Source organism: Rhincodon typus, chromosome 10, assembly GCF_021869965.1.
Source record: "Rhincodon typus isolate 14 chromosome 10, sRhiTyp1.1, whole genome shotgun sequence".
In the NCBI taxonomy this organism is placed as follows: domain Eukaryota; kingdom Metazoa; phylum Chordata; class Chondrichthyes; order Orectolobiformes; family Rhincodontidae; genus Rhincodon; species Rhincodon typus.
Window position 1 is genome coordinate 77,009,221 of NC_063341.1, and position 26,265 is coordinate 77,035,485.

The 26,265-nt window shown below is 41.2% G+C and overlaps 1 protein-coding gene across 1 annotated transcript; it reads right to left on the bottom strand.

Moving 5' to 3' along the window:
• Positions 1–389: 389 nt before the first annotated feature.
• On the bottom strand, positions 390–26,265 carry LOC109923358 (vitellogenin-like). Its single transcript, XM_020523395.2, has 35 exons — positions 26,226–26,265; positions 26,089–26,112; positions 25,839–25,990; positions 23,583–23,834; positions 22,944–23,105; positions 22,002–22,150; positions 21,544–21,691; positions 20,482–20,639; positions 18,755–18,920; positions 17,019–17,144; positions 16,708–16,926; positions 15,856–16,073; positions 15,662–15,759; positions 15,180–15,304; positions 14,878–14,979; positions 14,667–14,786; positions 14,385–14,550; positions 13,942–14,026; positions 13,605–13,790; positions 13,374–13,518; positions 12,418–12,640; positions 11,281–11,435; positions 10,450–10,749; positions 9,379–9,432; positions 8,910–9,056; positions 8,593–8,805; positions 8,343–8,485; positions 7,130–7,268; positions 6,898–7,027; positions 5,303–5,495; positions 3,970–4,058; positions 1,958–2,052; positions 1,713–1,863; positions 1,451–1,612; positions 390–487 (listed from the first exon to the last, which is right to left on the bottom strand). The coding sequence occupies exons 1-35, from the start codon at positions 26,263–26,265 to the stop codon at positions 390–392; spliced, it is 5,133 nt and encodes a 1,710-aa protein (XP_020378984.2).

The following is a 26,265-nucleotide window of genomic DNA, read 5'->3' on the forward strand; positions in this document are numbered from 1 at the left end:
GGTGATGTTTGGAGACTTACATTTTTTCATAAAACTGAGCCAAGAAAACAGAAGGTAGTCAAGTTTAGCTTCGGAACGGCTTGAGAAAGGCTTTGGGAAATACTAAAAGCAAATTCAGGGAGACTAACAGCAACTGGTAGAATACCTTCAATAATCATTCAATCCCAACTAAAGAGTGACTTACAAACAATTTGGTTTTCACTTGCTGAGAAATAAAAAATTTATTGTTATATTTGAAAGAACATTGCAAAATGTTACATTTACAGGGTTTTTAGTTCATCTCACCATGAACACTAAAGTTCAGAATTTTCAAATTATTTTAAATTCATGTATGAATGTAGAGTTCCTATATCCTCCTCGAAGACAAGGTCACCGTGTGTTTTTCATGCTTAAAGACAGCTGCACATACAGTTACTAGGGGAATCCATTGAGCTACGAATATCTGCAGTCTTCCGACTGAAGATCACAGGATCACGTATAGTAAAATCTGTCAATAGGAAAGTCCAGGATAAGAAGGAGAATACATAGAAAAATATTTGCAAAGTGATGACTTTCTCTCTCTATTTAAAGATCATTTTAATCTGTTTCAGTGCATATCTGAATCATCAGGTAACAGAGGGACATCTCATGTGAAGCCACAAGGAATGCAGGGAGATCCAAACTAGTGGAATAAATATTGAAGGACTGAACATACAGGATTTTAAATGTAAATACTCAAAATTAAATGCATTTAAAAGTATAATGTTGCTGCTGTAATATCATACTGTGAGTTTATACAAACTTGCTCTCCATTCTTTAAAAATAGATGTGATTACATGAGTTCAGTGGGGTTTGAGGGGACGTGTTGATCTAAGCAGTTAGCCAGATGCTAATCACTGTTTTGAAACGAGACATTTTAACTCTCTGCATAATAGATTGAATTCCCAAACAGCTGTATGTTCTGATCACAATAGCTATAGGCCATTGATAGAAAATAGGAGCAGGAGTAGGCCATGGGCCCTTTGTGAGCCTGCTCTGCAATTCAATATGATCATGGTTGATCATCCAACCCAGCACCCTGTTCCCACTTTCTCCCCATACTGTTTGATTCCTTTAGCCTTAAGAACTATCTCTAACTGCTTCTTGAAGGCATTCAATGTTTTGGCTTCAACCGCTTTCTGAGGCCAAGATTCCCATAAGGAATTTGGGAGAGACCTCTTCAGCCAAAGAGTAGGAAGAATATGGAATGAGCAATGACTAGAAGTGGTTGAAGTAAATACTCTCAATGCATTTAAGGTGAGAAGTAGGTAAGGATTTGAGGATGAAGTGAATACAGGTTATGAGGAGGAAAAGATGGGAGAAGAATGGAACAGAAGCATAGAACGGTTGGCTAACTGACTTGTTTCTCTGCCATATAATCCTATGTAAATTCTGTTATAATGTATTCAATACATTAGCACAACACACTTACTGGCTGGAACACAGTGGAAATTGACAATCTGAGAGCGTGTTTCAAGCGGTGAACAGCCTTCCAGGCATCGTTGAACTGGTTCAACGGAGTAACAGTTGGATTCCACCCCTTCAAATTCAATGACTTTTCCTAATTGCACAAATTCTGATCTAACTGTGCAGTCTGAAATTCAACAAGGTACAGTTTATTGCCACAGAAAAATGTAGATGAGACGATGGTTTAGGGAGAGAACAAGATTTAAAATGAGTTGAGATTCTCTTACCATCGTTGCAGGACTGTCCTGGATACGTCCATGATTCAAAAAGGCGCTCAGCATTTGAAACTTCTTCGTGATTTGGCATTATCATTTTTTTCTCACCATCATTACATCCACAAATACCACATGTCTTCTTTATCATCTGATCAAGTACAATCTATATCCAGTGGCAAAATACATTAGTACACCAACTACTATATAGCATATAATGCCAAATTTAATGGTTTAATTTGTTAAAAAGCAAAAGATACCTGTACTCTGATTCCATCAAAATATAATTGGTTAATATTGATTGATGGTGCCTCTAAAATAATTCCAGTATCCCTCTGCCGAATAGCTACGATATCTAGAACAAGACAAAGATCCATTTTCATAACCGGATATTTTTAATCAACTTGTTTAGACATGTTATTACACAGCTCTAGGACTTTGAACACAGGCTTCCTGGTCCCTTATCACTGTGCATTTTTATTTATTTATTAAATTATTTCAAATGTTTTTAATTGAAATTTTTCTCTCTTCACCTGGACATAAACCTGTACCTGTACAGATTGTACATAGATGTGAAATGCGAACTCCTCCAGATGCATAAATTATAAGCTGCCTGAGAGTTTATTAAATACTTTATTGCATGGAACCATCAATTACAACACCCTCCGTTCCAAATCCCTGATGGGTGAGGCAAGGGCTGCTTATATAGACAGCCTTCGACTGTGGAGACTGCCTCCTCCAGACATTTTCATTTAACCTCTTCAGATATATCATAAAACATCTCTGGCGCAGGTTGGACTTGGGCCTGGGTTTACCTGGCTCAGAGGTGGGGACTCTACCACTGGACCACAAGGGTCCACACTCAGGCAATTTGAATCCTCTGACAATGTACATCAAGCAACTGCTGTCAATAAGATAATATGAACTGCCTTCAGCAACAAGATGATTGTAATCTACATAGTATGTGGACTAAATTGGATGCTGATTGAATTTTGAAAGTAACTCAAAGATTAAATTGAGATGTGAATCTAGGATAGTGTGTTGCTTTCCCAGTGCCACAATTAGGGACGTCTAAAATGCGTATTGTTAAAGGGCAGAGTGAGAAACCGGAAGTGGTGGATGTGGGTGCAATTACAACGTTTAAAGGACATTTAGGTAAGTACGTGAATAAGAAATGTTTGGAGGGATATGGGACAAGTGCAGGCAAGTGGGACTAGTTTAGTTTGGGATTATGGTCGGCGTGGACTGGTTGTACCGAAGAGTCTGTTTCCGTGCTTTATGACTATATGCCAACAGACCCACTACATGTGCTATTGCTTAAAAAAAATCAACAGCCAAATGTGAAAGGAACAATTTCTCACGGTTCTACATAACTTGAGGGCAGCCTTTAATAATCAAACATTTATGCCCCATTGTGTGAAATAGTGCAAGGTACCATGATGAATAGTGCATTCAAACTTCCAAAACAGATGGCCAAAGAACTCTTGCAAACTTTCCATTCAACTTTTTATAAGTGATCAAGTGGGAATATACAAATGTGAATATTCCATCAAACTCCGAACTTTAAGAAATACGAAATGGAATAGGTTGTTTAGCCCTTTGAGCCTGCTCCACCATTCAATAGGATCATGGCTGATCCGACATTCCTCATGTCAACTTTCCTGCCCTTTTCCCATAACCCTTGAATCCCCAACTGATCAAGAATCTATCTATCTTAGCCTTAAATATACACAAGGACTCAGCCCTCACAGCTGTCTGTGGCAAGGAGTTCCAAAGACTCATAACTGTCTGAGAGAAGAAATTCCTCTTTATCTCAGTCTTAAATTGACACCCCTTTATTTTGAGACTATGCCCTCTGATCCTAAACTCTACCATGAAGGGAAACATCCTCTTAGCATTTACCCGGTCAGGCCCTTAAGAATCCGATATGTTTCAATGAGCTCACCACTCATTCCTTTAAATTACAATGAGTCCCAACCTGTTTAATCTTTGCTTATAAGACCGTCCTTCCAGGAATCATCGTAGTGCACCTTCTCTCAACTGCCTCCAGTGAAATAATCTCTTGTGCCTTGTAGATGGTGGACAGACTTTGAGGAGTCCAGTGATGAGTTACTTAATGCAGAATTCTCAGCCTCTGAGCCACTGTTGTGGCCAATGTATTTATATGACTAGTCTAGTACAATTCTGGTCCTGATTTATAGAAATGTGAAGAGACTTCTGAAATGGGAATGTATACCTGAAGTCTGTTAGGCATGAAAATTTTACTCACCACGCAGTTCTTCAATTGGCTTGGCTGGATCTCTCTCTATTTCATTGACCAACAACTTTATTCCACGTAGCGTAGGGATTGCTTCAATGCTCCTGTTTAAAATCAAACAGCCAAATCCTAATGAAACAGCTGTAAATGTTTATGGCATTGGAACAATTTAAAAAATGGAGTGAGAGAGAGGCATTTGAATAACTACGTTCACTTTTTTTTTGTATCCCACATTCCCCCATGGTGCACTCCATTCTATACGTTTAATCTCTTATGGAATGCCTTGCATTCACTTCTTTCATCCCAAATGAAGGAACGGGTCCTCAACTATTCACCACCATGAAATCGCTCCCTCTCCTCTGCCAGAAAAATGAAAGTTGTAGGGAGGAAATAAAGAAAGAAACAAACATGCACTCACTATTCTTAAATATCAGAAAATATTTTGTATATAGTGACTTTCTTTGAAATGCAGTCTTATTGCGTTGGAATATCATGATAGTTCTGTTACCAAGGTATCCAATCCATGAGTAACTTGATATTTTAACTAATGCTTTCAGCTCTTCCATCTTTAATGGCACTTCAGAACTGTGCAGAATCCCTGATGTTTTTGTGGGTTAACTACTTCAGATGTTTACCAATCTGGTAGCTTGTATTCATTTAAAATTGTGGTATCATGGTTTGGTAAAAAAGAAATATTGCATGTATTAAATTGGGAGGAAGACAATAGCATTGTGGTAATGTTACTAGGCTCTTAATCCAAAGTTAACATCCTAGGGATGCAGGTTTAAGCCTCATTAAGACAGTTGGTGGAACGAATTCAATTAATAGAGCTAGTATAGAATGCTAGCCTCAGTTATGGTGGTCATGATAGTTATCACCAGTTGTTATAAAACCTTCTGGTTCATCAACCCTCCAGAGAAGGGAATCTGTCATTCTGAAGAGGGGTCATTGGGCCTGAATGCTCAAAGCTTTCTCTCCACAGATGCTGCCAGACCTGTTGAATTTTTTGAGCAATTTATGTTTTGTTCCTAATTTCCAGCATCTTCCATTCTTTTGATTTTTAATCTGCCCTTCTTGCCTGTTGTGGCTACCATGGGACTCCAGGCCCACAACATCATGGTTGACTTTTGACTGCCCTCCGAAATGCCAACTACTCAGTTCAAGACAATTAGAGTTGGGCAATAAATCCTGGCCAATGACACCCACATCCCACGAAAGAATGTATTTTCAAAAATTATCACCTGCTTTGGAATATCACCCATCACACCCTTCAATAAAACAATCACTTCACCTAGAAATATCGAGTAAACATTAAAGATCACCAAAGATGAAAGCTGATTTAACTTACGTGTTATTCCTAGCCAGCACCAATTTTATTTCTTTCAGTCGCTCGTTAGTTTTAGCTCGTCTCATCAATAATATGAAGTTTGGAGTTTCTGAACAATCCTGGGTCAGGACATGATAGCATCTATTGGGTAGAGAACTTCTCAATTCTACCTCATCAAAGGTCCTAACAGTATCATTTTCTGCAATACATTCACCTGCAGAACAATCAAAGAATGTTTACAAAGAATCATTCCACAGCCAACATACAAGTCTTGCTAAATTCTCAAAGAGTTGTAGGCAGTACCATTGCTAAAAACAGATTTCATTCATTGAATTCCCAACAGGCTCATTTTTACTTGAAGATATGGAAATTATTGGAGATGACACAAATAAATGCTAATGCTCATCTCATTCTTTTCACCCTTATAATAGTAAGTAAAGTCACCATTGTCCCAAAGGGCACCTCTCTCATTAGAGGGAGACGACTGATGGTGGTTTAATCTGAGGGCCACCACGCCTCTGACAAGGGGAGAGGTTGGGAAGGAGAATCCTTCAGGTAACCCCTAGCCCTTATGATAATGGATTGGTTAATCTGTGTGAAATTAACAAGTTAAAGGTAAAATAGGAGACATGCAACAGCATTAACATAAGGCAATCATTGACGCATTAATATTCTTATGTTAACAGTATTTCATCTTTTGGGTTTGTAATGCAGAGTAATGCCAACTGCATGGGTTCAATTCCCACACTGGCTGAGGTTACCATGAAGGACTATCCTTCTCAACCTCTCCCTTCGCCTGAGGCATGGTAAACCTCAGCTCAAATCATCAGCGGTCATCTCTCTCTCTCTCTCTCTCTCTCTGTAACGAGAGAGCAGCTCTATGTCTGGTAAAACTAAGGTGTCTTTACCTTTGATAATGAGATAACAAGGTGCAGAGCTGGATGAACACAGCAGGCTAAGCAGCATCAGAGGGGCAGGAAGGCTGACGTTTCGGGCCTAGACCCTTCTTCAGAAATGGGGGAGGGGAAGGGGGTTCTGAAATAAATAGGGAGAGAGGGGGAGGCGGATAGAAGATGGATAGAGGAGAAGATAGGTGGAGAGGAAACAGATCGGTCAAAGAGGTGGGGATGGAGCCAGTAAAGGTGAGTGTAAGTGGGGAGGTAGGGAGGGGATAGGTCAGTCCAGGGAGGATGGACAGGTCAAGGGGGCAGGATGTGGTTAGTAGGTAGGAGATGGGGGTGAGGCTTGAGGTGGGAGGAAGGACAGGTTAGGGAGGCAGGGACAAGCTGGGCTCGTTTTGGGATGCGGTAGGGGGAGGGGAGATTTTGAAGCTTGTGAAGTCCACATTGATACCATTGGGCTGCACTTTACCTTTGTCTTGATTTCATCTTTAGAAATTCACCCTAAATTATTTGACTGGTTCCAAAACTTGAAGAACTTCTGTAACGTGGAGGGAAACTTTTTCAACATCGCTGCTTTATCTGCTCCCCATGGAGCATCTGTTATTGGTTTTAATATTTAAATAATCTGCATGAGCTTCAAACTAAATTCAAGACAAGTTTTCACACAGACCACCACAACCAATTCTGGAGATGAGAATCTGAAATGATAATTACGTTCATTTATTGCTAGAAGCAGGTCCTGAATTTCAGTCACGCTGCTGAAGCCTTTTTGCTGCACTCGTACACTTATCGCATGCATGGGCAGTGCTGTGGGAATCTGCAAACCCTGATAGTAGGCTGTCATCTGAAAGAGAAATGAAAAGGTTTATGGTCCTACTGGCGTGGAAGAGCTAAGTGTGAAATAGAGAGATCACCGAGGCACCATGAAGCAACAGTAGATAAATACCCGGGGCAGTCTGATGATTGTATCAACTGTTCGTGGAGAGGTTAGAGCCGCCAATACTGTAATCTGACGAGAAGGATTGTGTTGATGGGTCTGAGAGAATCCTAATGCATAGGCCAATCCTGGGACATAGTCGCCAACCCTGACCCAAAAAGAAATGGATGGGATATTAGTATTGTGCAAATCAAAACAGATGAAGTATAATTTAGATAAATATGAAGTTATCAACCTTGGTAGCAAACGCAGGAAGGCAAATTATTATCTGAATGGGAAAGTGGGAGGTGTAACAAGATCTGGGCGCCCTTGTTTACCAGTCGCTGAAGGTAAGCATGTAGGTACAGCAGGCGGTAAAGAAGGCAAATGGTATATTGGCCTTCATAGTGAGAGGAGCAAGGATGTCTTACTGCACTGTACACGGCATAGGTGAGACCACACCCGGAATACTGTGTGCAGTTTTTTGGTCTCTTTATCTGAGGAGGAATGTTCTGGCAATGGACGAACTGCAACAAAGGTTTACCAGACTGATTGCTGGGATGGCAGGACTGACATAATGGGGAGCGACTGGATTGGTTAGGAAGATACTCATTACAGTTTAGAAGAATTTAGGTTTCTCTCACAGAAACCTGTCAAATTCTAGAACATAGAACAGTACAGCACAATACAGGCCCTTCTGCCCACAATGTTGTGCCGACCTATTATCCTACTCTAAGATCAAACTACCCTGCGTACCCTCCATTTTACTATCATCCATGTGCCTACCCAAGAATCGCTTAAATGTCCCTAATGTATATGACTCTCTAACTCTATCTAACAGATTAGACAGAGTTAGAGAGTCATAGAGGGTTGCAGCACAGAAAAAGACCTTTCATTCCACCAAGCCCACACTGGTCAAAAATGAAAGTGAATTATTCTAGTTGCAGGAAGGATGTTTCCAATGACTGGGGAGTCCAGAACCAGATGGGGTAGGCTATTTAGGACTGAGATGAAAAATGTCTTAACCCAGAGGGTGTGAGCCTGTGGAATTCTCTGCCGCATAACAGTTGAAGCTAAAACATTGAAGACTTTCAAGAAACATAATATGTGGTTCTTAGGGTTAAAGGGATCAAAGGATATGGGGAGAAAGTGGGAACAGGGACCATATGGAATAGTGGAGCAGGCTCAAATGGCCTACTCCTGCTCCTATATTCTATATTTCTAATTATGTTGTAATACTTACACTCTTGCGTTGTATTTCAGACCGTTAGGAATCTTTCCCCATTGCATTTTGACCTTAACTGCTGGATGACTTGCAAGACGACCATTGGATACTCTAACGGAAACTCTGTATCTCTCACAGTTTTCACCCCACCTTGCTGATGTCTACAGAGCGAAAACAAGCCACAGTGAGACAAGGAGACGTGTTATCTGTGGGTGCTTCAGAAATGTTTAGCAGAAAACAAATGAGTTAAAGCAGACCCAGCCATTACCAGCACTTTGTGGGAGCTGGGCATTGCTGCGTCAGCGCAGATTCTCCAGTTACTTGATTCGTTCAGTTCCACCACACGCAAGTGAACTCGAGGCAGGCGAGATGACATTCTCCCGTATCCTGTGAGCTGGTAGCCTTGTTGTCGGCCATCGGTCCTTCTAGATCGAAGCAGAACCACTAGCAAAGGAGCGCCCAGCTTGCTAATCAGATAGCGCTGAAATTGTAAATAAAAATATAGGTCATGTTTTAAAACAAAAACATTCCTCCGCCACAATAATCTCCAAGCACTGAAAACTGCTCAGTAACAATGAGACAAACCTGTGCAGATGATCCGAGGAGAGACGCACCATAACTGGCACGACTTTGCCTTGACCCTGAGCTACGTCTTTCCTTGATAATAAGGCTTGCACTTGAGGTAGATTTTGAAGTTGAAACACGTAGTGACCTCTGACTTGTGACTGTGTACTGAATAAAACCAATTCACAAGTTGATAATCTGAAGATACAGATGAGAAACCAAAGGCTAAGCTGTCTCAATGACTGCTGGCTGATAATTAATTGTTTTTTTTTAGTCTCTTAACCTCATCTGCGCAAATGTAAATATTTCAGTGTCACAATATGAATAACATTGACACCAACTATCCACCAGTATATTCTTACAAAACAGATTAAATTAGCTCCAGATAATGAATCTCAAACGTGTTACATAAATGTCCAAATATCACAGAAAAAAAAACACGCTTGATTAGTGTGTTAAAACACACATTAGAGAAGTATATTTATCTTACCCTGCTGTTTTGCAATGGTCTGAATGCAAGGTCCAGGATTTGTTCACTCAGTGGCTGTGGAAATATATTCAAATAAAGTTACTTTTCTAGAGAATTCATGAGGTGGTATTGCATTGTCATCATTCCCTGTTTGTCTCATAGATATCGACGATAATCTGAGGTCTTCTTTAGAAACAGAGGCCCCACTTTCCTAAAATCACCTTCATGGATAGACACAGAGCCTAAGGGGGCAGAAACATCATTCCAAGGTGTCCCCTTCCACCATCTTGCCCCATATTTACATACACTTATCATAGAATCACAGAATTCCTAAAGTGTAAAAGCAGTCCATTCAACCCATCAAGTCCACACCAACCCTCCAAATAGCATCCGACCCAGACCCATTCCCCTACCCTTTTCCTGTAACCCTGCATTTCCCATGGCTAACCCACCTGGTCTGCACATCCCTGGACACAATGGGCAATTTAGCACGGCCAATCCACCTAACCTGCACATCTTTTGAAACCGGAGCACCCGGAGGAAACCCACATAGACACGGGGAGAATGTGCAAACTCCACACAGACAGTCGCCTGAGGCTGGAATCAAACCCAAGTCCCTGGCGCTGTGAGGCAGCAGTGCTAACCACTGAACCACTGTGTCATCCTTATGTTCAGTATAATAAGTAAAACATCACATAAAGGAGTAGGGAAGAAGTGTGATATGGTAGGATGATCATCTGTGATCACATTGAATGGTGGAGTTGGCTCCATGGGCCGAATGACCTACTCCTGCTCCTATTTTCTATGTTTTTTGATAAGCAGATTGGCTTAATATTCTCTGTGAACTAGTTTAAATCCAGTCGGAGCTGAGTGGCTCTGTCTCTATTGGTTGGAAGAGTTCTTACAAGAAATAAAGTGTTTCTTCACACTCTCATGGCCAGTAGGTAATTTTGGAAGTTTGGGGAGTAGGTTTTTGATGCTGGTGTTCTGTTGAGACAGGGCAGAGCGACCTTCACTCAATAGAAAGAGTTCATTGCTGAGATCAGGCATAGTAAACATCAGGTTATTGGCATGGACTGTAGCCACAGTTACCTGAATTTGAGAGTTGGCCCTACTGGACCTCCTGCTGATTCTCCTGCTGATCCTCCTGCTGTCCCTCTTAATGATTGTCTTGCTGATCCTTCTGCTGGTCCTCCTACTGATCATCTTACTGCTGCTGCTAGTACTGCTGCTAGTACTGCTAGTGCTGATCCTCATAGCAGACTTTCTTCCAGGAATTCTGACTGGCTCAGAATGTGAGCGTTGAAGGCTACTGGTCATACGACTTAATGATGAGCTTGAAGAGGAAGTGCTTCTGGAACTTGAAGTCCAAGTAGTGTTGTTTCCTCTTTTCTGTGAATAAAGCAACATTTTACAGCAAATTGTTTTGCCAAAACAGTGACTCAATGTGAAAGATTGACATAGGAAAAGGAAGTTTAGGGAATATGCTGGGACTTCCAGAAAGACTGACATATTGGAGACCATGATTGAGTTTATTTCTTTTCCTCTGGTCAGAACTGAAGGAGGTACAAAACCTATTAACATTTGCAACACAGCAAACCAGTTTGATCCCCTGCTGTGGGACTACTGAACCAGTTTATTTGAGTCATTATTAGAACAGGGACTCCAATCACTTATTTTTCCAAGCTACTTGCTCACAGCTTGGTTGACCAACAGGGATATATCATGGAACTTGGTGTTTGCCCATTTCACCTTGTGTTTGGTTAGCGGTGATATTTTGATTATGGCCATCATGCTTTGAGAATGATTGAGAATAATCATGCAGAATTTCTTTGCTTCACATTGCCTCACTAAAAGTTCCAAAATCTTGATACGTTGAAGGTGTAATGTGATGGATCACCACATATATTAATCAGAAGATACCTGATCTCTCTGTTGCATTAGTGTTAGCTGTTGATTACTGTCGGGAACACTTCTTGGTAGTGACTGTTTGTCGGAAAGCCGAATTATTTTTGAAGATGCTTTGGATCCTGCTTGTATCTCCAACACTATCTTTTCAATATCTGGTGCTGAATCAGCTGGAATCAAAAAGATTTTGATGACATGAGCGGTACTTGATTAATGGTTGATGAAAAAACATATTTTGACAAAAGCATTCTGCAAGGAGACCCAAAGACACAGTTTTATTTAACTATCAGAATGATTGTTGTCAATTCATCGAAGAATGTCACTAACATATTGGGACAATCAGGGTTGGACCAGTCAACCAATAAATGGTGACTCAAAGAGAAGAATGATTCAAGTTGCACTCGCTGATCCTCTAGTCTTTTCTATCCGACCTTAACTTTGACCCCTCCTATGCTGATCTAGAGAATGAAAGTCATTGTGCAACTCTCAGGTAAAGTCACGACTTGTGACTGTACAAGCCATGGAATCTACAGTAGTAGGACATTCCATGGTTTGCTTTTGGAAGGCCTTCTTTAAGTGACAATCACTTTAAGAAAAGGAACAGTGATCAGGAATAGAATAGAGGAAGTGTACACAGCAATTTAGACCTTCTGCCTGCTCTACAATTTTCTTACATGCATCATATACATCTACTTAATAGCTGTTCCTTGCCTTCTCTCTCACACCTTAATACGCCTGCTTCCTGAATTCCTTATTTACCTTCTGTCTAAGAACCTCAATTAAAAAGAAAAACGAACATATGAGGAAACCACAACTATGCTTGCCAGTCCTAAGTTTTGCAAATGGCTTCACAACAACCAGATGCTGTAATTTCCAGGGAAGGAGTACAGTACAGGAATAAAAAAAAGCCGCATAATCATTGGCAAATCCCTGTTGAATCAATATGTAAGTGTGCATGGCTTCTCGGTTTTCAGGCTCATAGAGCTACAGTTAATTGGACCCATCTGATGTTTGGACCAAGTTGATGACAAGACAGTTTCTTCCAGTTGTGTGCATGGACTGCAATGCACATGTTCTCATAAAGCTAAGCTTCAATCTTATTAAGTTACGATGCATCAGCACTTTAAGGAAAACTCTTTCTTGTGCTCTTACCTGGTGCAATTGATACATTCAAACTGTGTTCTCCAATCAACCGGTACAATGGGCTATGTCTGATGGAAAGGGCATTTTCCATTCGTGCAGCCACACAAGCTTTGAGGCCAAGTTTGGTTGCTTCTGCACATGTGCGATAGGATGCACGATTTGGAAGACGTGACCTCTGCTCCTCTTCAGAGCGTGGGACTTGGTCAGACAGCGTTTCTGGAGAAAGATGTGACTGTAAGACACAAGGAAATGGAAGATGGCCATGAGATGGTACCGTAAAGATGTGGGGTTTTTTTGCTGCTACATGCTGGGAGACGTTAATGTGTAATGGATTGATGTGGTAAGTGTGCACTGCCTGACAGTAATGACTTGACTCAGTTTTTTTTTCATAAAATCCCTACAGTGTGGAAACAGGCCATTCAGCCCAACACTGACCCTCCAAAGAGCATCCCACCCAGACCCATCCCCATACCTTGTATTTCCCATGGCTAACATACCTAACCTATGCATTTCTGGACACTACGGGCAATTTAGCATGGCCAATCCACCTAACTTGCACATCTTTGGACAGTGGGAGGAAACTGGAGCACCCAGAGGAAACCCCTGCAGACACTGGGAGAACATGCAACCTCCGCACAGACAGTTGCCCAAGGGTTGAATCAAACCCACGCTGTGAGGCAGCAGTCTAACCACTGTGCCACCGTGCCCCATAATTTCTGCTGATGTTTCAACCTGAGCCATTCTCTTGACTGTGGTGACATTCCTTAAAATGCCACCCTTAGGTGCAGGACATGGTAGGCGGATACCAAATTAATCTCAGCCAGAGCAGGAATTGAATCTATGCAGTCGATGTTATTCTAAATCACATTTAAGCCAACTGAGCTAACCAGCCCCACTGGTGGGAGATAATTGAGATCTGAGTGTGAAGCACGTTAATGTGATTGCAAGCAACAGATATCACATACCACAACTCTGTTGCTTGCTGATCGAGATACGGAAGCTGAGGATCTAAACTGTTGTCTTGACATGCGATTTACTGGTGTCACAGGTAAAATTGGAGTAATTTTCTCATTGCTCTCAATGTTTCTTGAAACAGCATAAACCTGAGAACTAAGCATTGAATATTGTGTTAGGCAGTAATATTATATTTGATATCAAATTGTTATCACTTAATCAAACAAGATAGCATTACGTACATCATAGATAGAATCTTGTTCTCCCTTTCAGCTGGTGAACTGTCAATCCTGAAATTTCCATCCTTTAAGTTTAACTTTGCAGTAATGGCTACGGGAATAATTGAACGGACATTTGCCAGGAGCTCCACACCTGATTGGATCTGAGGCATATTTATTCCCATGAATACTCTGGTTTGTACAGACACACTGCAAAAATAACAAAAGGCATCAACAATAAGCAGACCTGGTAAGACTATGAGGCATCATAAAATAATCGCCATGAACAATAGTTCATGTAAAGATAAGTTTAATTGGTAACATTTCTGGTTCTGCAAGCAAAACAGTTTGAATTGAATACCTTGGGTTGAGGTTTGCATTCAGTTGAATTCTGGAAGAGAGCAGCTGACGAATGTTAGTGATTGCAGATTCAGATTTGACATTAACTATTTTGAGAAAAGGGATAACAGAAAAAAAATGGGTCATGACTCTGTTTCTTCCTCGGTGCCAGCTATGCTTCATGTAACCTCTACCAACGCTGCACTACTCCATAATACTATTTCATGCTAATTACGATAGTTGTTCTAACATTTGAACAGTGCCGATAGCTAAAATCTGCCTGACATCACACTCGCGCCAATTTCTGGCCAAATTAGGTGATACATAGAGAGTGAGAGAATGACATCATTTCCGCGTGGCAGAGGATGAGGTAGCAGACTTCAGCATGGTCAGGATCGTCCACCGGCCAAACTAAAGGAAAGCTTTGCTCTCACCCTCAAATTCAAGCATTCAGGACAATCTTACTTTTGGACATTGCTACAGCAGCTAAAGTGATGCCCAGTTCCATTGGCAGTCCGATTGCTGTTGGTACCACATGTCGCATCTCAGCAGCTACCAATGCTTTGGATGGTCTGAAGCTGACCCCGCCTCTAAGTTGTTGTACATACTTGTTCACTTGATCAGAGGTACTCTGTCAAATGCAAAGCAGCAATTCAATTATATCAAGGTTGACAATTTCACAGCATCTATCTTTGGCCTGTTTATTAAAAATATTCTTTATAAGTAATAAAGTTATAAGTTTACTACCTGTTGAAGTCCATCAATGTCATCCTTTCGGAGCTGTACGAAAGCTAATTCTTGACCGAACAGTTTCAAGTATGCTGAAGCCAGAGGTTTCTCTTCTGGTAATTCTTTCCAGTTTATGAACTGTGTATGGTATTAATACAGAACACTCACTAGTCCATATGATCTTAGGTAAAGCATTTCTCAACAAGCTAAGGGGCTAAACTGATCTCACCTTGCTTAAGATGCGACGAATATTTCTGCTGTCAGTTTTCCTGAGGTCAGGTGCAGGACGGGTCATCAGGATCTCCTGGAGACCTTCTGCCCGTAAGCCAATCTGTGAAGAATTAAAAGGAAACATTAAGAAACAAAACTATCTATAAAATAAGCTAGAAAAATCGATACACAAATATTTTCTAGTCAACCTGATCAGAGATGCTATGACTTTGATCTTGGGCCTCCTGTCCCATACTAACACTGCATCAGAAGAGCCTCAGTAACAAATACACAACTGTGCAAGGTTAATTGCCATCGTACCTCTATTAGATCTGATGAGACTCCGAGGGCATGACCTCTGACTTTGGCCAAGAGTGCTGTAGGAATGACACTGCCGGAAGTCCTAACCATAAGAACCTTAGCAGATGCTCCTGCCATCATTTGGTCTACATCACAAAAATAGAACAATTAAATAAGCACTTTCATAGTTCCTTGAAAATGTTGCTGATTGCGTGATAGGTTAAAGAAAGACTTGAAAACAGTTTATAAGATTGGTAGAAAAAGGAACAGGAGTAGGCCATTCAGCCCCTCTAGACTGCTCCGCCAATCAGTCTGATCATGGCTGATCTGTGGCTCATTCATGGTTCTTAGCTAAACTGGATAGTTCATTGTTCGTTCTGAAAGCTTTATAAATAAAGATTGTTTCTATTTTATGGTAGCACAACTCTGAAGGCAATAAATTCATAGGGCTATTTAAGTTATCGTTATAAATGTTGCTACAGGCAGTGGACCAATATACTTACACATAAATGTGTCAGCACGGTAAACCTTGCTGAACTGGTGACCAAGTTGATCAAGTTTGGGACTTAATATTTTCAAAGCTAGATTGCAGGCAGAAGCCCTGTGGACAACAAGAGCAGCAGCGTTTAACAAACATTGGGGCTTAATATTGAATAAGTTGCAATATTACTCTGGTTCAGGGGATCTGTTTACTTACAGTGAATTGATGGATGGAAGGGAACTTCTGGACAGAGCTCTGATGTGTGAGTAGGTAAAACTTGCCACCTGCAAACTGGTCTCGCTTAGCAGTGACTTAGCCACAATGGATACTAAAGTCAAAGGTGGTTTGGTGGCGAAGAGTACCGCACAAGCCATGATTCTTTCTTCAGGATGATGCTTCTGATTTTGGAATATCTGGACAGCGATACGTTGCACCTTGGAGATAATTTTTAAAAAAAGTGCTATGTAACCATGGTAATGGCACGTGGAGCTGACGCTGGAACTGGGCTAGATAATCAGGCTACTGAATTCAATGAAATTGAACACGGGCTGGTATGAGTAATGGGTGACTGCTGGGGCAAACCTCAATTTTTATGCCCCTGCCCATGGTCAATTTTGTCCAAAATCACCCATCTTTATTGAGAGATGGCAATGTAATGGGAATGTTACCAGACTAGTTATCCAGAAACACAGGCTAATGATCTGGTGACAAGATTAAAATCCCACCTATGGAGTTTAAGTTCAGTTGAATAAAAATCTGGAATTGAGCTAGTCTCAGTAACGGCTGTCATAAAAGCAGTAGCATATATCTGTTTCAATAATGTACTTTAGGAGAAGGAAGGAAGTCTACTGAGCTAACCTGTAGAGTGGGTTGACCCTTAACTGCCCTTTACAATGGCTGAGCAAAGCAGCCAATTCAGGGGCAGTTAGGAATGGCATCACCAGCGATGCCCACATCATGAAAGAGCACAGAATGATTTAAAATGTTGAATGTGATCAAGTTCAGAAAGAAATTGAAACAGAAGTCAATTTCATCGAAAGTAATAGAATACAAATCAGGGTAACGTACAATGCGTGGGTCCTTCCTTGCAATGTTGCGCAGGGCCAGGATAGCATCAACTCGGACTTTCAGTGGTAGATTGGTAGCTGCTGTGCCGAACCCAGGTAATAGCTTCATGATGTTCTTGATGCTTGCTGGCTGCCCTGCATTGCCAATCGCCTTGAGGCCAAGGACAATGTCCTCATCAAGGGGTCGATTGCTGGCATCAATGAGTAAGTCATGGATAGGCTGTAAAGACAGGTCCCAATTAGGAGACATTCAGAGGTCACACAATCACAGCAAAATGAGCAAGACAAGTCAATGAGTTAAACGTAGCTTACTTTCAATAAATCATCGGGGCAAGTTGATTTCTCTGCACATTGCCTGAAAACCATGGAACCATAGGCAAGGAGTACAAGCTTGCGGGAAAGACGGTGCCGGTTAATTTGTGGAAGCTGAAGGATTTCCTGCACAGAGAAAGCAAATGAGAGTAAGCATTACATTTACAATGTAATTGTTAACTTTGCATAAATGGCAATTAGTTTGGAATTAGAAATCTGCCGCATGTTTGTGGCACTGGACAAATAATCCAGAGAGCTTAAGCTGGATCCCACTTAATGTAGAATGTGAAATCAATTTAAAAATCTGTAACTTTAAAGTGGCTATGAAGCAACAAGGCAAGGGAATACATGGTGAATGGTAGGACTCTGGTGAACATTAAGGATAAGAGGGATCTTGATGTGCATGTCCACCAGTCCCTTAAGGAAGTGGAATAAGGGGAAATAAAGTGGTTAAGGAAGTATTTAGGATATTTCCCTTTATTAGTTGAGGCAACAAGTTTATGAGCAGGTGATGCTGGAACTGTATAAAGTGATGGTTAGGCCACAGCTAGAGTATTGTGTGCAGTTCTGGAATCCACATTATAGGAGGCATGTGATAGCACTGGAGATGGTGCAGAGGAGATTTACCAGGATGTGACCTTGGGCTGGAGAGTTTCACATATGAAGAGAGATTGGACAGACTGGAGTTATTTTTCTTGGACCTGAGGAGATTAAGGGAACATGAATGAGGTGGAGAAAATTATGAGGGGCATAGACAGGGTAACCAGGAAGAAACTTTTCCTCTTGATGGATGGATTAATGACCAGAGGGTGTAGATTTTAGGTAAGGGGCCAAGGGTTTAGAGGAGATGTAAGGAAAAACTTTTTCACACAGAGGCTGGTGGGAATATGGAACTCCCTGTCTGTAAAGTTGGGAGAGGCAGAAACCCTCATCACATTGAAGAAGTATTTAGATGCACACTTGTGATGTGAAAGCATACAAGCCAGGGGGCCAAGTGTTGGTCAATGGGATTAGAATAGTTAGGTCATTGTTTTTGACCAACGTAGATTCAATGGACAGAAGGATCTTTTCCTGTGCTGTAAATCTTAATGACTATAAGTTGTCAGAATTTATTTGTTAAAATGTCAGTGGGTTCATTGATAACTTTGGGAGAATGAAATCTGCTATTCTTACCAGAACTCCAGTTCCATACAATCATGGCTTACTGTGAAGTTGTCCACTTGGCTACTGGTGATGGCAGTAAGTGCTAAAGATGGCCACACTGCAAGAATGATATTATTTTTAAAATTGTATGTGCACAGAAGGTGGTGTGCACAGCCCAGACCATCATGGAAGCCAACCTCCCATCCATGGACTCCATTTACACGGCTCGCTGCCACAGAAAGGCAACCAACATCATTAAAGACCCATCACACCCTGGTAATGACCTCATACAACTTCGTCCATCAGGCAGAAGATACAGAAGCCTGAACACTTGCAGAAGCAGGTTCAGCAGCAGCTTCTTCCTGGCCATTATCAGACTGATGAATAGACTGTCTGGCCTCAAATAACACCGATTTTGCTAATGTTGATCACCTAGTGCATGCCCTGTGCAATGTAACCTTTATGCCTCTGTCTAAGTCTTTTTGATCACTACATCCTTGCTTACTATGATCTGCTTGTCCCGCTCGTAAACAAAGCTTTTCACTGTATTTTGGTACACACGACAATCTATCAATGAAGAATAGCACACCCACCTTCGTTAAAATTAGAACATCTCGATCAGTTTTGATTTGGTGCATAGTGAGAATGAGAATCTGAAGTATTTCAGCTTTGACGTTCTCTGATTCTTGAATTTGGCTCTTTAGGAATTTCAGAGATTCAATTCTTCCGACAGCAGGAAGTGCCTCGAGGAACCAGTGCCTACAGTTGGTGAATAAATGAGAGCTCCTTTTAGTTTTCATTCATTCTCTGTCCTGATTTAACATCATCAGTCACAATCCTATTTACTGCAGAAACTACATCAGTTCAAGAAGAGAGCTTACTGCTACTTTTTCAGGAGCACTATGATAAGTTGGAAACTGCTGTGTTTTGCTAGCTAAATCGAAATTTATCCACTCAACATACCAATACAATAATATGATGGATTACACTGCAACTTTTAAAATGGTTCATTGTTGATTCCTGAACAGCTTTCTCCAAACCTGCCAACCTCTACTACCTGGAAAGACAAGAGCATGGGAACACCATCATTTGCAAGTTCCTCTCAAAGTCACATGCAATGCTATCTTGGAAATACATTGGATTCCTTCAATGTTAATGGGCCATAATCTTGTAACTCCCTTCCTAATGGCACCTTGAGTGTTCCTATACCCCAAGGACTGCAATACTTCAAGAAGGTGGCTCTCCATCACCTTCTCCAAGGCAATTAGGAACAGGTAATAAATGTTGTCCTAGCCAGTGATGCTCACCTTCTGTGAAAGAAGGGAAACAAATTGATAGGATGTGCTGTGCAACTTGTTATTAATTATTACAATGAGTTAAACTACAGGTAGATGATGTAGCATAGATCGCCAGTCATGCTGGACATTGAATTATCATCATACTAGCAAAACATCTCCAATCCTCACACCAGCTCACTCATCATCTATATTTGAAAATCCCTGGTTACCAATGAGTGATGAAATTTTTGAATGGAATTGGCAGTTGATCAAATCTATTCTTAAGAGAAAAAATAAATGTGACCGTCATGGATTGTATTACTTGAAAGTTGAAGATTCTAAATGTGAGGGTCATTGATAAACTGATATCTTATATTTTGTTTTAATAAGACATGCCTTCGATTGGCAACGTTAGTTGAGACTTAAGGGGAATGGTTATTTCTGCCTTTTTGCAGGTCACCCTAGGCTGAGGTGAAGGTTCCAAAGCTTAGAGCAATGAGCCATGACCAGTGAATTTCTGGGACAAGTTGAGTGATAATGGTGAAGGCTCCAATTAAAAGCTGGCTTGCGTTTCCTTTAAATGCTCATGAACAAGACATTCTTTTCTCAAATCTTACGGCTTCTTTATCATTGAAGTTGGAAATGAGAGGCTGCTACGAGCAGCTGAAGAAGAAAACACAGTATCAAGCAGCAAGAAAAAATGTACAGGGAGGAGCTGCAATCCAGTGAAACATCATTCCACACATCAAGTGATTGATAGATTCATTGGATTTTGACTGAGATTGTCCAAACTCATTGCGCTTTGGATCTGTCATCTAAGTTAACCAAATAAAGTACAGGTGATAAATTTAAATTATGCATCTGATTACTATTAAAAACACGTAAAGATGTAGATTTGCAATTGAGGGCCAGAGGCAGAAGGGTCCCGTTGGATGTGATATTGCTGAATGATAGTCACTGCCGATCTTTCAGCTCAACATATTTTGGAGACAATTATAATTACATAAAATGTTCAACTTAAATAGAAATGTTAATGCTTCTACCTTTCTTCAGCGTGTGAGCGAATTGATTCCCAGACCTGTCCGAAGGCGCGGTAAGGAGCTATGCGTAGTAACTGGACAAGTTGCATGAGTCGATTTGGTGCATCAATTTGAACTTCCTGCACATTGTGCTGAGCCATGTGATTCAAGATATTTGTCACCTATTTAAAAACAGATAGGACACTTACTAAAATTAATTTCATTAATTATGGTGAAGTTCGCAGAAAGAGGCAAAGAATTGGCTGGTGAAATGCAGTTCCAACAACACTCCAGAAACTCAGTGCCATCTTGGGCAAAGCAGCCCAGTTAATTGACAACCCCCATCAGTGCCTTAAATATTCTTACTGTCCATCACTGACACACAGAGGCACAGATTTGCACCATCTTAAAGATGCAGTGCAGCAATTCATTTGACAGCATCTTTCAAACCTACAACCTCTACAACCCAGAACAAGGGCAGCAATTGGAATGGAAAGCTACCCACCTTGAAGCTCCCCTCTGAGCCAAACCAACTCTGACTCCACTCCAAGTCTAACTTTGGATGATATCACCATTCCTCCAATGCACTGGGTCAACATCCTCCCTCATGGCAATCCTCACAGCCCAAACACTGCATCATTGTGATAATAGTGGCATAATGGTAATGTCACTAGCAATCCAGAAATATAGACCAATGTTCTGGGGATGTGGACTCAAATCCCCCCATGACAAATGGTGAAAAATGCATTTGATAAAAGTCTGCAATAGTGAGATGGCCAAATGGTGATTCTCGTAAAAACTCACCTGGTTCACGAATATTCTTCAGAGAGGGAAATGTGTGTTCTTACCCAGTTTGGCCTACATGTGACTCCAGGTCCACAGCAATATGGTTGATCCTCTGGGCAATTAGTTATGGGCAGTAAATGCTGGCCCAGCCAGTGACACCCACATCCAATGAATGAAAAGAAAAGCTCATGATGGTGGCTCACCACTACCTTTTCAAAGGCAATAAATGCTGCCTTACCAGAGACCCCATATCCTATGAATGAACTGAACAGCAGAAAGAATATTCACTGATATATTCACCTGTTTTACCAGATTCTGGTCCTTAAGCAGCTGGAATGGTTGCTGGAGAACGGTGTTCACACTGCGATAATGTAAGCTTCCACGTTTTGACATTTCTGGTGTTTGTTCCGTCTGTTGAGATGTGATCTTCTCCAAGATAAGGCTTTGTCTGCAATGGGAAATGGTCATCAGAGGCTACCTCCAATGAAGGTGACAATGAAAGAAAGTAAATCAGCTTATTATAAAGGGGAGAAAGGATTGGGTTTGGGGTCACTGGGGAAAGCTTTTTATTTCACAATTAGTAAATGGCAATTTCATGCTCGGGCCAAATTTAACCTTGATTTAGGTCTACAGACGTTGCACTTACAGATAGCTGCAAGTTGTAAGTTACAGGCACTCGTAAGGAATGGAATGTAAAATGATATGGTGAGAAACATTAGAAAAGAAGAAAATTGGTTGCATAAAATCCAAAACCTTACCTGGCCTCCAATTGGACAGTCCCATCAAGTTCATGGAATGGTGTAAATTGATGAAGCTCTCGTACCCTGGCTTCCTGAATAATTGCACCCAGAGCTGTAGGTTTCAGGACAATGGTGGTAGCAGCAACTGCACGGATATTCTTGCCTCTCTGAAAGTAGGAATATAACACCTCTGTGATTACATTTCTGAGTATTTCCATTGGTAGTTTCAGAAAACATAGTCACGCATGACCCAATCCACCTCAGAGATGAAAGAATGGTGTTTTTTAGTCAGGAGCTGGATCCGAACTAATAATGATCTCATTTTTAGGGTCTTGCTGAATAAAGACATTTTATTGAAGCTTTTCATCTTGCACTCGTCAGGACAAGATAAAGATGCCACTGTTCCAACAAACCACTGGGCTGCTCTCTCATTAGAGAGACACAACTGGTGGGGGTTTAACCTGAGCGTTACTACACCTCAGGCAAGGGGAGAGGCTGAGAAGGAGACTCTTTCATGGAAACCTCAAGCGGTGCGGGAATTTAAAGTGCGCTGTTGGTGTTACTCTGCATTACAAACTAGCCATCCAACCAACTGAACTAGCCAATCCCCAATCTTGAAAGGATTCCATTCAAGGGGAAAACAACATTTCTAGTTCATGACAGGAGAGCACTGATAGGCAGGAAGTGGTCTCTGATTGGTGGAGGTATTACTCTGGAGAATGCAAACGAGAAAATAACGAACAACAGTTAAGTGTTAGGCTTTGTTTAAATTTTAAACCAGGCAGGTTGACACTGATTGGTCAAGCCATTGCCCTGAGAAATGATCCAGCGTATGGCTGCCACCTATTTTGTGGAGTTGAATCCGATGTATGTGTATTTACTCTTTGTCTGCAAAAATCTTACTTCAATTGCGGGTTAACTTGAAACTATTTGAGAAAGAAATGATGATGAAAAATGTACCTGCTGACAGGAAGGGCAGAGTTGGGTATAAATTGTTCCAGTTTGTTTTAAAATCCTCTCTTGACAGTTGGTGAGGTCCTTTGCTTTTGAAATAATCAAACGCTCCTTTCTCCTTTCCTCTTGAACTACATATCTTGCATGGCAGATTCCTTCAATCCCAGCCTAAACGTATCAAAATAAAATTCAGTTATTGAGAGATAGAAACTAGGAGAGAGCATAAGCTGATTCACCTCTTTGAGTCTGCTCCACCATTCAACATGATCATGGCTGATCCTTTAACTCAATGCCATATTGCCACATCCCCTCCAGCCCCCTTTGTGTGAAGAAATGTTTCCTCATCTCAGACCTAAAAGGTCTACCCTGTACCTTATCAGAACTGTTCTCCCGGATCTAGGGTTATCAACAAGGGGCAACATCCTCCCTGCATCTCGTCTGTCCAGACCTGTTAGTACTTTATACACTTTAATCAGACTCTCACTCATTTTTTCTAAACTCTGGTGAATACAAGCCCAGTTGAATCAATATTTCCTCTGCATATCCTTTCTTAGATAGGGGGGCCATAACTGCTTGCTTTGCAAAATTGCATGAGAGAAAGCCAGAGTCAATGAATTATAAAATTTTGTGAAAAAAAGAAAGCACCTCTTGCAAATCGTAGAAGTTTTGGGATTTTTTCATTGTGATCTGCAACATGTTCATGATTCCTTTGTGGATGTTCAAGAGATCTTCGGGTAGGCTTTCAGGAGCGAAGATATTTCCCACTCGGCCATTGTTGTACTCAAACTTTACAGGTGTGGTCAGGTGTGGAGTCAGTTTGGCCGTCAGCTGACGGAGAGAGGAAAACGGGTCTTTGGGCCAAATTCCATTCAGCTGTTGAAGCTGAGGGCTGTCGAGCTGAGATGAAAAAATATACAAGAGATTAACGCTATGCCAATACATAACTTACCCCAAACTTCATGAAAAAATATGATTTTCACCGACTTTTACATTGCAACCTTATGCCTGTAACTGTCACCATTTCAACTAATTGATCAAAGCTATCCAATCCTTCAATTCTATCAGAGATAGTAGGAACTGCAGATGCTGGAAAATCTGAGATAACAAGGTGTAGAGCTGGATGAACACAGCAGGCCAAGCAGCTGATGAATGGTCTAGGCCCGAAACGTCAGCCTTCCTGCTCCTATGATGCTGCTTGGCCTGCTGTGTTCATCCAGCTCTACACCTTGTTATCTCAATCCTTCAATTCTGACTGTTTATGCATTCTGCCTGATCTCCTGCACCACACCATCCATGGATTTGAAGAGCAAGTCCAGCATAGCACCAAACTCAGTTTTGGAAGCGTTCAGAGACTCACTCTTTTGGGCCTCTTGAACACTTCCCAATCCAATTCTTTTGAATGTGTGCACTTTAACTGTGATTGGAGCCTTGCAGACATCTTTGATTTGGCAAATTGCACAAGATTCATCTGGATTGTTATGCCAGCCAAGCAGTAGGATGGGTTCATAGTTGACTTGCACCATTTTCAGTACATATGCTCAGAATAATTACTGTCAGTTAAAGGCCACTTGGCCAATCAGGTCTGTGCCTTTTGTTTTTGTTTCATGAGCATTTTTGTATCTTCTATCATGTAACCCTATCAGCGTATGTTCCTTTCCTTGCTTCCTCGCATAATTACCTCGATTCTGTACTTTTAAAAAAGTTTTCTTGTGGAACCTGAGCATTGCTAGCTAGGCCAGCATTTAATGCTCATCCCTTGAGAAGGTGGTGGAGAGCTGTCTTCTTGAACTGCCATAGTCCCTGTGCTGTAAGTTTTTTTCTCCCTTTATTCATTCACGGAATGAAGGTGTTGCTGGAGAAGCAGCATTTATGCCCATCCCCAATTGCCCAGAGGGCAGTTAAGAATCAACCACATTGCTGTGGGTCTGGAGTCACATGTAGGCCAGACCAGATAAGGATGGCAGATTCCTTCCCTAAAGGACATTAGTGAACCAGATGGGTTCTTCCAACAATCGACAATGGATTCACAGTCATCATTAGATTCTTAATTCCAGATATTTATTGAATTCAAATTCTACTATCTGCCATGATAATACCTCCAGGCCATCACCTCCCCATTATGGTAGGATGTTAGGAAGGGAATTCCAGGATTTGGACCCAGCACCAGTGAAGGAAAGACAATATATTTCCAAGTCAGGTTGATGAGTGGCTTGGTGTTCCCATATATCAGCTGCCCTTGTCCCTCTGGAAGCAAGTGATCTTGGGTTTGGAAGGTGCTGTCTGAGGATGTTTGTTGAATTTCTGCAGTGTATCTTGTAGACAGTACACACTGCTGCTACTGAACGTCGGCGGTAGAGGGAGTGAATGTTTGTGGATGTGGTGCCAATCAAGTGGACCGCTTTGTCCTGGATGGTGTTGAGCTTCTTGAGTGTTGTTAAGCTAAGCAGTCATTACTTTCCTCCTTTAGACCTACTTTAGCCCTGTTTCAAATAAGCCTTGAAAGTCATCAAGAATTTTTGGAGCATCTCACTTTTGTCTTTTGCTCTTAGTGAAAGGCGTAAACAAGTTTATTTTGCACATTTGCATGGCTGGACCTGGAAAACCATGGCAGGGAAAATTGTGACTGTGGTAGATCTCACCATCTTCGCTCTAAAACTCTTCATTCCTGTCATCAAGACAATAATAATATCATAGCTACAAACACATTGTTAATTGTTTTGGATGCTTTAATACTGTTTGAACAGCTTAGATCCGATCACAGATAGGAACTTGTGCTTTAGTTCTGAAGTAAAACTCATTTCCATCGCTTAAAGACCCAATGCAATCTCTTGAATGATATTATTTCATTTCCACTTGATCCCACTCATCTCATACCGTAGCAAACTCCACAAGTTTCCATACCTGAAGAAGGTACTGATTTGTCCCTAGTCCCCTGATTTTCACTCTGCTGCTTATTCTAATGCCAGCTCTGTTCAAGCCTTTCTCCGGTAGTCCAGTCAGAATCACGCCATCGTATTTGTAAATGTGCAACTTGTTTTCAGAGAAGCTGGGACCTGTGTAAATTGAAACAGTTAAATAGCATCAAATTGTGAAATATCAAATTGCAATGGCAGCAAAAAATATTGATGGTATATGAATACAAAATACATACTATATCTGTTGACATGTTCACTCCCTGAAAATTAAAGAAGAAATATAAATGAGCATAGACTTTACCAAATGGTCAAGATTTTGCTTTAAAAAAATAGCAGTGGTCAGGAGAGGGGAATGTTTCAAGCATAGCCTTACCCGCAAAGGCGAGAGCCAACAAGAAGATGATTGCCTTCAT